This window comes from Orbicella faveolata, unplaced genomic scaffold (assembly GCF_042242905.1).
Source record: "Orbicella faveolata isolate gen_17 unplaced genomic scaffold, um_ofav_v1 contig_34, whole genome shotgun sequence".
NCBI lineage: Eukaryota > Metazoa > Cnidaria > Anthozoa > Scleractinia > Merulinidae > Orbicella > Orbicella faveolata.
Window position 1 is genome coordinate 25,705,001 of NW_028301563.1, and position 12,500 is coordinate 25,717,500.

General features: G+C 40.9%; 1 protein-coding gene and 2 pseudogenes across 2 annotated transcripts in view; 1 reads left to right on the forward strand and 2 right to left on the reverse strand.

The window, feature by feature from the left end:
* Positions 1 to 234, reverse strand: part of LOC149105454 (uncharacterized) — a 1,353-nt gene extending 1,119 nt beyond the window's left edge. Inside the window, exon 1 of the mRNA XM_089272416.1 lies at positions 1 to 234. This exon is cut by the window's left edge and continues 1,119 nt beyond it. Within this exon, the coding sequence (XP_089128542.1) occupies positions 1 to 145 (145 nt within the window). The 5' untranslated portion in view covers positions 146 to 234.
* Positions 235 to 1,778: 1,544 nt separating this feature from the next.
* Positions 1,779 to 3,073, reverse strand: LOC149105455 (uncharacterized; annotated as a pseudogene).
* A 5,806-nt stretch (positions 3,074 to 8,879) lies between these two features.
* Positions 8,880 to 12,048, forward strand: LOC149105456 (uncharacterized; annotated as a pseudogene). Its single transcript, XR_016201605.1, has 3 exons — positions 8,880 to 9,373; positions 9,592 to 9,820; positions 10,328 to 12,048. The product of XR_016201605.1 is annotated as an uncharacterized LOC149105456 (transcript).
* The last annotated feature ends 452 nt before the right edge of the window (positions 12,049 to 12,500 follow it).

The window sequence follows — 12,500 nt, forward strand, 5'->3', positions numbered from 1 at the left end:
CTCTCTTCAAACAGAACAGTCGATATCGCAGCTCATTGATGTCGCTTGTCCCAGGGTTGCTGCAGTACATGGCACATGTAAATTTCTGAAGACTATGGTACAGGTGATCAGACATATTCCAGAACATACCCAAATGCTGGAACATCTCTTGAAATTCAGCATTTTGCTTTGCAATTCGATAACCTGCAACCTTTCCCCGTCCGGCAAAAGCACTAACAGTGTCGCACCCTGTAAATGCATGAAAGCCCGACAGTGATCTGCATACACTTGCACCAACCCTCTCAACCTACTCTCGAGATATTGATGTACTTGACTCTGGTCTGTGAACCACTTTTAATGAATACTGAAGAAGGAATAAAGCTCTTGAAGGCCAAAAGAAGTACCAACACATCAGTGTCTTCTGATACTATGACGACCGAAGCAAACCTCGATTTAGCTGGATGGGCTGCATGTAAGAGGATTCGGGTGTCAGCCTCCTCTTGGGTTGATTCGAGCTCACTGATAGGTTGCATTATTCCAGACGATAATTAGTAACATGTTTCGCCACACGTGACAACCAGAGTCTTTCCAGATAGCTTCTCTGTGTACTTTTCTTTCTTCCACTCGCTGGTTACAAACACTATGAAAGCTTGTTTGTTCTTTGAGCTACACAGGAATCTTCTCCACTGTTTAACCTTGTGTTCGGCTTGAATATTGCGGTATTCGCTTCCTAAACCGTCACCCCTGTTCTCTCTTTCGGCGTTCTTTATGGATTCTTCTCTGTAATCATCGAAGACGACATCAATCCTGTCACTTGTTCCACCTTCGTTTAGAACTCTGCAAAGAAGAGTTTCAGCAACTGCCGCAAATGTCTTCTTATCACCTTTCAAATACTGGACAAGAGCCATCCCATCTATTACACATGCTGAGGGTTGGGGAATGGCATCTACTGCTTCGACATTTTTATGCAGTTCTTTAGCCAAGGACGCTTTATTCGTCTTACGCATCAAACCATCTGCGGTAGCTAATGACCAAGGGAGTGGTCCGAGAGGATGGGATAACACTTCTCTCATCTGTAAGTCTGTGCTCTCTGCGATGACAATCATTTGAGCAAACAGTCTTCTGTCGGCCTTGATGATCACTTCTTGGTTCTTACCAGCTTTAACTGATACCTCCTTATTCAAGTGAGTAAAAGTCGTCAGCTTAGCTTTCGTGATTGAATCATGGAACTTGACTTTGGGTGGATTAGACTGAAGTCGCTGCTCTGGAATGCTTTGTAGGCTTCCTCTCCTTTATCTTTAGCTTGTAGCAAGTCGTGCTCTACATCAGGAGTGGCAACTTTTCTTGTGGAAATACAGACGAGGTCTTGAAGGTCAGGGCTGAATGGGTCGAGCCAAGTGTTTTGAAGAATTGACGCTATGGATTGAACATCAGCTTCATCTCTTTGTATTCTTGTTGGTTGTAGATCTTTGTGTTGGGAACAAGAACTACTGATGTGCAATATATCTTTGAGTTGCTTCAGGAAGGTGCTCCGGTATTCAGCGACCAGGTAGAATTTGTAGGATTTCACGCGCGAATTTTTAGTTTTGCTTGCCATTTATATATGCAAATTACTACTATTTAAACGCTACGGTTTCCTAGCGCGCCAATCTTTTCAACGTTTTCTCTAGCTTCAAGTTAATATCGTTGCGGAATCTATTCTACCTAGCTTCACCGTCTTCGCTACAGTCAGGAAACATTTGTGAGTCTTTATATTCTGTCCTGTATTTCTCATATCGCTCGGCTCTTCTTCACATGTATTTTTATTTATTTTTCTAGTCGAACCTCGCTCGCTCTATCTTTCAATTCCCAGCGGGCTCCTCGAGTCTCTTCAACAGAGCGTGAGTTCGAAATCTCTAGACGTAGCGTCAACAAGAACTGTAAGCTACAGAATTTGCTTACTGCATTAGGCCTTAGACTGAAACCTTTAGTTCCTCCTGACGTTTGAGTGTCTTTGTTGACAGTCTCCTCGCACGTCTGATCAACAGGTATTCTCCCAGAAGGGTTGTCTTTGCCAATCTGAACAGAAAATCCTCCGGGTCGCAAGTATTCCAGGGTGTCCGGATGCTCTGCTGGTAGATGTGACATTTCATGCAGATATGCTGAAAGGTACCTGGCGTAGTTAAGGTTATCATATGCGAAACACCACGGGACAATTTCACTGATATATGAAAGGTGAAGATCCCAATCTCCCTCCCGAGATCCTCTTAACAGACCAAGTAATATTTCCACCATGTCAACATAAGACATCCAGGACTTCGATAGCTTCCCATCATCATGTCGGAGATAGCTCGTATACAAGCAGAACAGTTGCGATACTTCTTCAAATGAGGGACTCTCCACTGTGTCTTTGAATTCTTGTTCACATGCGTTATCACAGAGCGCTTTCAGTCCTTTTAAAAACGCATCAACAGTAGGCTTCTCCTCTTTATGATGTTCCTCAATCCAAGAGTTAAATCCCATCCATGCTAGCCTGTTAAGAGCTTCATAAGTGAGCTTGTGAAATCGTTCGGCACGATTATATGTACGGCCTTCTAGAACACCAGCCACAGATCCTTCAGCAATTACTCCAGACTCGACTATTACGTCTCGTAAACCAGCATCTTGGAAATGCTTTCCGATCACTGACTAGAAAGTGCAAATGGTATGGAACACACCCATTCTCAACACAGGGTCATTAAACTGTGCCCTGTGTTTCCACTTTATCTCAGTAGCTTTAGCATACAGTGCCTGATCAAACACAACAACTATGCTTTGGAGGTTTAAAGTTTCCTTAATCTGTAGGGACTTGATGAGGACTTGGTACACAGCTGACATGTTCGTCGTTGGGCATTGATTGTTGGAAGATAGCCCACGTTATCCTTGGCAACTTCTTGGTTATTACGCACCAAAATATTGAAACCAGTCCAACCAGGAACAGATTGCTTCTGACTTGCATGAATGCGTACTAAAACCCATAGCAAGTTCTTTCTCCATGCACATTCCATGATTTGATTTAACTTCACCTCCACATATCCTCTAGTATGGGGCCCACAGCGCTCGCCGGCAGTATAGATAGGTACAGTTTCACTGTCCACAGACTCGATACTTCTCTTCGATTTCACAATTTCACAATTTCACAAGACAACCATCAAAATGCTGATTGTTTAGTTATGTAGCTACTTGTTATAGCTTTTATTGAGTTTTAAACACATACCGGCTTACAAACGATGAGAATTAATGATTAAGGCAACACAGTGCTGGGCTGTCGAGTCCATGTAGATCTCGAAGGACTGTAAGTTTTTATATAATTTGAGGTTCAAAATATCACTATATCGTCATAAAAATGCTTATTGTTTAGTTATACAGCTACTATTTTGTATATATTGTTGATTTCTAATCAGATGTCTACTTAAAGATTATCGAAATCAGTGAATAAGTCAAACGCACTTACCCGCCGTGAGGGTCGCCATCTTGAATTTCCCCATAATGCATTGCAACATTTGAAATAATCCATAACTTACTATATCATAGCTTTTAAAGAGGTAAATTGAAATTTGGTTCTTAAAAAATGATTTGTGTTCTTTCTTGCTGTATTTATGTGTGAAGACTATTTTTGATCCAGCTTAATATTTTTAATATGACTTTTGAAAACAAGCCTCGTTTTCATGCAAAAGCGAATTTTGGTGATATTTCAGCCAATAAAATATACAACAAAGCTACTCTTTAGGGGTTGCTATCATAACATCTTGTAATCACCCCCAACTTAGCTTCAAATTTGTCACACTCTCAGCTGGTCCCTCTGAGTGGTACATCTGAGAGGGTCTGGCCCATGGACTATAACCTTTGTTATACAGACATGGACCTGTAGATAGTTATGCCTAAAAACCCGTTAATGCAGGATAACGAAAACAATATAATTTATATAACTTAGCTTCAGAGACGTCTGAAAACCTCTTTCATAACTCATACAGCCGTGGTCAAAACATCATGGGACAGTTATGAAAATTAAAAGAGAAAATGCACTTCGTTAAATAAACTCTGAATCCACCTCTTAAAAACAGGTTGGCAATGTTGTTAAATAAACCATTTCTATTGCTCCCTCCCTTCCCCAAGCAATGTTGAATCTATCGAAAATGACTTGAATGCCTGAAATCAACATTGCCTCGGGGGGGGGGGGGGGGGGAGGGGGAGGGGGAAATTACGTCATTTTTCTGGGTTATTGCCTTTATGTCCCAAGAGTTCTGGCCAGGGTTGTAGCATCCCGCCCCAAATGTGACCATTGCGGGATGACAATATTTTAAGATTGCAAGATAGATCTTACTCCTATCTTTGTTTAAAAAAATATTCAAAAACATATTGTTTCTACGGGAAGTTATGGACAAAATTGTGTCTTCTTCGCTGATTGCCTTTAATGGAATGTTGACAAGTCATTTGACAATCTGTCAACACATCATTATTATGTTACATACCATCCTTGTTTCGACACGCAATTTCGTCCCGGCCAAACAACGCAACAATATTTTCGAGCTGTTTTCATGTCTGCCAGAAAAAGCGAAAGCGATCGAGCTGCCCTTTTGTACCAAAGGGATCCGTAAAAAGAAAACAATGAAATTTTTTGACAAGGATTGGGCTGACAAACTTGCCGCTAGCGACAGAGGGTCCTGTCATAAGCAGCACGAGTTCGAGGAAGGACAGGATTTGGAGGCGTTATCCTTCTGAGACCAACTTTGACAAACAACGTAATTATTTCCTCGGATTATGCGTCTCGTAGTCCATCGAGTATAGACGTGTACAAGACGGATTTGAATGACGCACTACCAAACATAGTTTGACTAGATACATAATATGTCTGCTGGTGCCTGTATTTATCCTAGTCGAACTAAGTGTCTCCAGTATGAAAACAAGGATCATCGCAAAGGTTGTGAGACACTCAAAAACAAATATATCCCGCACCGGAAGTCGTGCCTGGCAATTGTGCGCGATAATTTTGTGGATGTATTCGTCAGTGCTGATCATATGGACCCGGAAGCAATTTGTATTGTTTCCTATCCAGTTTATTACCATTCTTACCCAGCTGCTCGCATCTCAGAAAGCATGACTTCCTTAGGATTTTCACTGGAGTCAGTGGTTCTTGCTTTGTTCCCTGCCTTGCGTGTCGGCGTCGCGTCTTATTCTTCGTCGTTTTCTTTTCTTTCCGGTTACCTTTGTCCTCGTTTTTCGTTTGTTTAGGCATTGCTAACGCTGGTTTGGCCTATTCATAATACAATTTACCAGTCAGAGGAATGAAAACTCCGGAAAATGGGATGAAACACTTCCAATTCTACAGTAACAACTTACCTTCGGAGCGAGCGACCCAACAGCGACACCTGGTAGACTGACAGCTTGTCTGGTCAGCATTTGAGCGCTATTGTTATGGAGTAAGTTGAGCCGTTGGCTTGAAAACCGCAGGTAATTACTTTCACGCCTTGTTGTTTTAATCTCATTCAACCGGAAGAACTTCTCTGAAACTGTTTCGCTCTTTTTCTCGAAACTATATTTTCAAGAAATTGAGCGCACGTTTTAAGTTCGCGTGCATCGAGTTTACAACCATTTTAGCTCAAATTTGGCGAGAATGTTCCTATATAATGTGGCTCGAAAACCATGTTGGCGTTTTTGGTGTTTCTTGTTCGTTATAGAGTTATAAACAAATGAACGAACAGGAGGGATATTTTTTCGAACCTCGAAGTTTAACCGGGTGTAAAAAACAAACCAGGCAAGATGACAAAATTCGCCGACACGGTTTTTGAGACAAAGGTGTTAAGAACTCGGCGCAATGTTTGTCTCCTCTAGATCACTTCCGACTGCACAGGAACTGAATATTGCAAGCCATGTACTTTTGCAAAACGATCGCTATACTTTCAAGGCATTTACCTTTTTCTTTCAATAAATATGGTATGGTAATTACCATTTCTTAAGCTTTCAGAAAATATATAGCTTGTCAGGTTTTAATTTATCGTCTCGCCTTAAAACGTTGCTAACGCAAAACGGTCATTTGGGGTGGGATGCTACCTTAAACTTAGCTCTCAAGCTGAGCGTATGTCCACGTTAAATAAAGCATTCATTCATGCAGTCATTCAAACGGTACAAGCCACTATAAAACGGCCTTAGATGGCGGATGTTCGAAACCCCTGGGGCGGGGGTCTCCTATATGAAAAGGTCAGGGATGCTCGTCGTCTCGGGTACAAATCATGGATTCTGGCCTCACTTAGGGTGTTGACGACGAAACGTCACCACATTAACTATTAAAGTATCCTTTAGGTTGCACTTGATTAAAAAAGAAAATGGTCTCATTTAATTTCTGTTTTTAGGTTTGATTTCCGCTGATCTCTCGAGTACGCGAGTCAGGTCTGCAAGCGCGCGCAGGATCCCTTTTTAAACAGTGGCTAGTAGTCGAACCGACTACTCAGTTGATCAACATTGTTGTTCTGGCTACCAAGCCTTTTTCCTACTAAGTGTAATTCTCTTAAGGTATAAGTAAACAAGGACCATGGACATGTTCGTGGACCAGTTCCAAAAAGCGAAAAGAGCGAAGAACAAATACAAACCCATCAATGAGCGAAGAAGCGAAAGTTGGCCTGGGCAGCGTCAGATAAAAGATCGTACTATCTGAAGTGGTCTGAAGATTCTGACTCCGAGTAGGATGAAGCTATAGCTATCCGGTCACGTGGGCATTAAGTCAACAGAAGAGAAAGGTTTTGTATTAAAAATTTGGGAACTTGACAGCAACTGACTGTGATGTTGACGATGACTCTTCTGATGAGTCCGATACCGACGGGTCGTCCGACTCATTGAATATCATCCTTACACAGTTTCTCTGTCGCGCTTTGGTTTGTTTTGGTTTTTTTATCATTATTATTTCTAGCGTTCGTATCCTTCTTCGTCTTCTCCCCGCTTTGAGCACAATTCCAAACAGGAGTAAACTTTCCAAGCTCTGATTGGCTCAGTTATCTGAGAACACAGTGTTAACGCAGTTTTTGAGCGGAGTTTGCTCGCGAGGCAAGAGATTTCTCTTAGCGCTGTTTTCTAGAATCAATTTTTTCGCCTAAATAAAACACTTTAAAAAGCTATAACTCAAAGGGAATTTGTCAGATTGCCCTAAAATCTAGACGGTAGCTAGTTTAACATATAAACAACAAAAAGATGATTTGTCTGAGAATTGCTTATTTGGAAACCTTTTTCCTTAGAGAGTATTTTTTGCACGATTACTCTACATTTGTTTTATCTATTTCGATTTTCACCGCAATTGAATATGGCAAAAGGGAGACACGTTTTTTTAAGGCTTTGGGCCCGGAAACTGAGGAACAAATTAAAGTGGCGAAAAGCAAAATTCGCTTTGACTTGTAGCTTTTAAAAGCTGATTCGGCCGATCGCATTTAGTTTTCGTGAAAAATTCGGCAATTCTTTTATTTCAAAATTTCTGGTATAGTTCACGATAGCCAGCTCTATAAGCGTTAATTTGATGAAGAGGTTTAGGTATGTACAGTTTAAACCGGACGCGCTAACTCGTTGGAAACGAGACACTTCTGAAGGTATACGGTAACCTTAATACGTCTCGAGGTTTTTAAATAAGTGACAGATGTCCCTGCTAAACCCTGAATGAACGGCAAATGTTAGAAATTGCAGACAGACGCTACCAGCCCAAACAACAAAAAGGGAGTTTAAGCAACTACGACAGCAACGTCAGGGACAACATTAATTGATAAGCGACTGTACATTCGACTTAAAAATCTCGCAAGAATTTAGATTCATTCAGTTTATCTATCACTGGTGCCCATGGTACAGTGATAGACAAACATGCAGGTTGCATGGTGCCCAGTTCTTCCGCAGATGTTACTCGCGCGTTTTATAGATATTTTCGTGGAAGATTTGCTTATGTTTTGTTTGCAAGGCGAAGGAAAACTTCCAAGCTGTAGGGATGTTTATGATATTTCAATATCAAAGAAGACAAAGAAACAAGGAGCTTCGGCGCTGGCTATGTTTTAATACCGGTTTTGATAAGTGACAGACGACCCCTACCAAGCGATTAAAAATGAATGAACGACACATGTTCGAAATTGCACACAGACGATCCCCACCCAAACAAGAAAAGGGAGTTTAAGCAACGACGACAGCAACACCAGGGACAATGTCGATTAAAATTAAAACTTTATATTCAACCTACGAATCTTGCAAGAATGTAGATTCATTCAGTTTGTCTATCACTGTCAGATCTATCCCAAACTGAATTTGTAAGACAGCGTCAAAACTAAAAAAAAAAAAAAAAGAAAGAAAAACCAAAAATTGGCCCTCGTAATTTACGTCCGCTAGAATACTCAGAATGTGGTAATTTCACGATTTTGTTTTGTAGAGAATGGCAAAGAATAAACAAAGAATTAGAACGCACGAACACAGCCATTGTACTCGTTGCCATTGCCGTTGTGGTCTGCTTAAACTCCCTAAAACCGAATGAAAGGCAGAGGAATAAACAGTCAAACCAGCACAAAGGAAACGAAAGCCCAGCCACACAAAAAAACGGCTGAGAATGTAAAACTGAAAACATCTGTGCCGTTAAACCTTTTATGCAAATCAAAACGTATAAAAGGACTTTTCATCACATTTCCCGCCTTTTCGTCTCAGGTAGTTTCGAGAAAGTCGCTTGGGCTGTCCATTCATCGCCAACAGGATTTGCTATTTGACACTTGCACACAGTGATATTCATTCTCTTTATGGAGATTTCCTCCTTTTTGTTTGTTTAATTCATTCGGTTTGGTGAAATGCTCATTGGTAAATTTCTTTAAAGTGCCCCTGAGACGAAAATCAATACTTTTCTTTCGCGCATGTTTCCTCATAGAATATCTATTTATGTTAAGTAGTAACTATATTTGCCAAAAAACACGAACATCAAACCTTCTATCCTCAAAATTTTCGGCTCTAAAAGTCGCCTTAAAGGCGTCCGCCATTACGAAAACTCGTTCCAGATGAGCACGCAATTTTCCAGCGGACTCGTTGGTTGTGACGTCAAAGGCTTCACGTTCATTTGCAATCAATCGGTCGCTGTCTTAGCTGCTTTTGTATCGCTGTTGTTGTCTGTTTTGTGGTGTTTTTGTGAAATGGCTTGTGTCTCCAGAGACGAAATTTCGGATCATTCCTTTGAAAGTACTGAGGAACAGTCTTCCGAAGCCTCCGAGGATAGCTTCCATTCAACAATTGATGACTTTTTGCCGTACGATGAAAACTTGAAGCCGATGGCAAACGAACAAGAAGCAGCCGCTTATGTCGAGCAAGTTGCCCGGGAAGAAGAGGAAGAGGAGATTCTTTGGAGCAGGTTTTCCGGGGAAGAGGGGGTAGAAAGTTGGTCTGTATTACTATTTGTTATATTTTTGACGCTGATAGACGGAAATCTTACTCATGTACCGTTCATTTAATTTTATAGAAGAAAGTGCTTACTCGGTGATTTTATGCAGAAATTAATTTGCTCATAACGCTTGGGCTGCACATGGCTGTATATATTCAAGCGGTATAAACGGATCTTTTTCGAACCATCACTCTAAATTTTTCCTGCCTCTGTTTTAGGTGCAAATGTTCAAATTGTTCGCTAGAGTTTGTGGTGAAGCACGAGGAGTGTAGATGCTGCATGGAAGTGATCAGATGTGTTGAAAGGATGGAGGAGTTAGAGAGGGAAGGCGACTGCATTACTTCGCATCCCGGCTTCTCTGATGTTTGTTTGAATCACTGGGTGCTACACACTGCGGGCAAAGGCCTACACGACCATGTTGGCTCAGGGTGACACTGTTGAGCTCGAGTAAGTTCTGTCTCAAACTAATATTAAAAGTTTATTATCTGTAGCGTCAAACCTTCTTATCTAAAATTCACACTGAAGCTGTTAGTTAATCCAGTACTTCCTACACTATCATCGTAACGATTCATATAGTACAGTGGAATCCCGATTTCTCAAACCTTTGATTGAAACTCCCGATAACCTGAGCCAAAAATCGTTTCACATCCCTCGGTCTTTAATCCCTAATTTCTCGCACAATTATTTTCGTTTTCCTGGCCTAATAGGTTCGAGAAATCGGGATTCCACTGTATATACATGTACTTTGTCCTTGAAGATACTACAGTTGGCATTGTTGTGAAATTCGCTCTGCTGTTGATCAAGTAAACATGCATAAAAAAACATGAATAAACATTCATTAACATATTAAAACCTGCATAAATGGTAATACTTTAACCATATAATATCAAAGTTTGTGTTGATTTATTCCATTTGCATGTTCCCACTTCCAATTCTTGGCTTCTATTTCCACAGATTCCTCCGGTCTGTTGCCTACAGGCAATTCCTTCGACTTGTGTGGGAGTATGTTGGGGCATCAAATCGTGTTCCACTTCCCTGTTGTGTATACAACAGTATTCGAAAAACATTTCCAACTGAAACTGAGGGCTATCAGGGATATGAGGAAGAGGATTAATTTATAAGAAAATTAACTTTTATTAAGATGGGTAAGAAGGTAGATAGGTGGGTGGGTACTTAGGCAGGCAGGCAGGCAGGCAGGCAGGCAGGCAGGCAGGCAGGCAGGCAGGCAGGCAGGCAGGCAGGCAGGCAGGCAGGCAGGCAGGCAGGCAGGCAGGCAAGGTACAGATAGGTAAATTGGTAGGAAGGTGGGACATTTATTGACTACACCTTATAACTGATTGGGAGTAAAATAATGCACTGTTGCACTTGTACTGCTGGGTTGGCCCTTTTTGTGTCCTCTCCTTGGATTGCCACACTTTCTGCACATAGGGGTCCTCCTTCTGCCAGCAACTGTGGTCTGTTGTGTCAAAGCTTGAAGCTCTGCACCTGTTTAAAAGGAAAGCACACCCCACTAAGGAGCTCATCATGTAATGGAGATTCAGTGCATCCATACATGGTAAAATGGAGCAGTTGCAGCAATACATATGGTTAAGATTACTCACTTAAAACATCTTACTGTTGATGTGTGTGTTTTTTTTTTTGGAAATTTGGCCAATGAAATGCCTGGTGAACACATCATTCAGACATTAAGGTCAAGTTGCTGCTGAGCACTAAGACCTTTCAATTAGATCATTTGAACAGTTATTTTTAACAAGATAATTTTTTAATACTATTGCATAGTTTTATTATGATGTTATAATTCGGAGGGCCACGGGTTTGTTAGGCCCTTGTTAGCTATTTAGCATCACCCTCGTAAAATAACGATTTCACTTCAAATGTGTTATTCCAACTCAAAGTTTATAACACAGTACGTTCGGGTGATCATGCTTTGGGTGGGAAGAGGGGGATGTTGGAGGTTCTCCTATTTGCATGCTTATTTGCAAAATCAAATTTTCAAATACCAGAACAGGTTGGAGGGCATAAAACTGTTTCCTTTGCTTTTCTTTGTTTGTATTTGTTTTTTGCTGTTTCTTTGTCTTCCTTTTCTAGCAGCATGGTGTGTAGAGCCTCTGGTTCCTCTTCTGCCAGTTCCTTCCTTATACCTTTTAGCACTTTCCTTGGTGTTGTGGTCAATGTTTCATACAGTTCAGCAACATAGTCTGACAAAAACAGAAAATGAGGTAAAAGTGCAATTAAGAGTTTAAAATATCAGATATGGCATTCCCGATGCAATTTATTTTATATCGGAGTCCTTTGCCATAGTTTTGGACCACTATTACTTCTCGGACTGTCGCCTCTCCCTGTTTGTATTTAGGGTAGGTCACCTTCAGCCTTGGATTTGCATGAGCGTCAACTTTCGTCTCCTTCTTCAGGTTATAGTTAAAGTGGATGGCTGCTAAAATAGTACTACAATTAAAAATAATTAAAAAAAAGGTCATTTATTTTGGATTGCAGGAAATAATACTTTTTTGTATGACGTGTAAAGCATTTCTCTTGTTTTGCAAATATGATAGCCATCATTGGAGCTAGTTAATTTGCCCATAATTTTCCAGGAGTGATAATTAATATATAATCTACATGAGAAAATCAAGTGAAATGTGTAAAAGTAAAGAAAGAAAAGAGTATCTTTTTATAAACTGTGCTGTCTGAGCTGCACTAGCTGTCACTCACCGGCACAACATCCCAAGTAGGAGTAGGCCAGCATCTTCGGGGCAAACTGGTTTACAACAGAGTGGTATCCCACTAAGCAGCTGGTCTGTGTCACAGGGGATGCTTGCTTGATACCCTTTAATAGCGAGTTCTGAGTAAGGGCTTCAACCAACTTCTCGTAGGCAATGGCCCCTGAGAAAAATAGTATTTTCAGACATTTGGCGAGTATTGACTTCATACATTGTATCTATGCTGAAATGCTACATGAGCCAGAATAGAAAATACAAATACCTTTTGTCAACCAAACACGTGACGTAATAATTAGACCGTGAGCACACTTATTAAAGAGCTGGTTTGGCAAATCTTTGTGTTGGTTTATGATGTGATACAGGAAGGCCTTGAATTTAGCTAGTATCACATCTCCAAGCTTTGGTGTTGT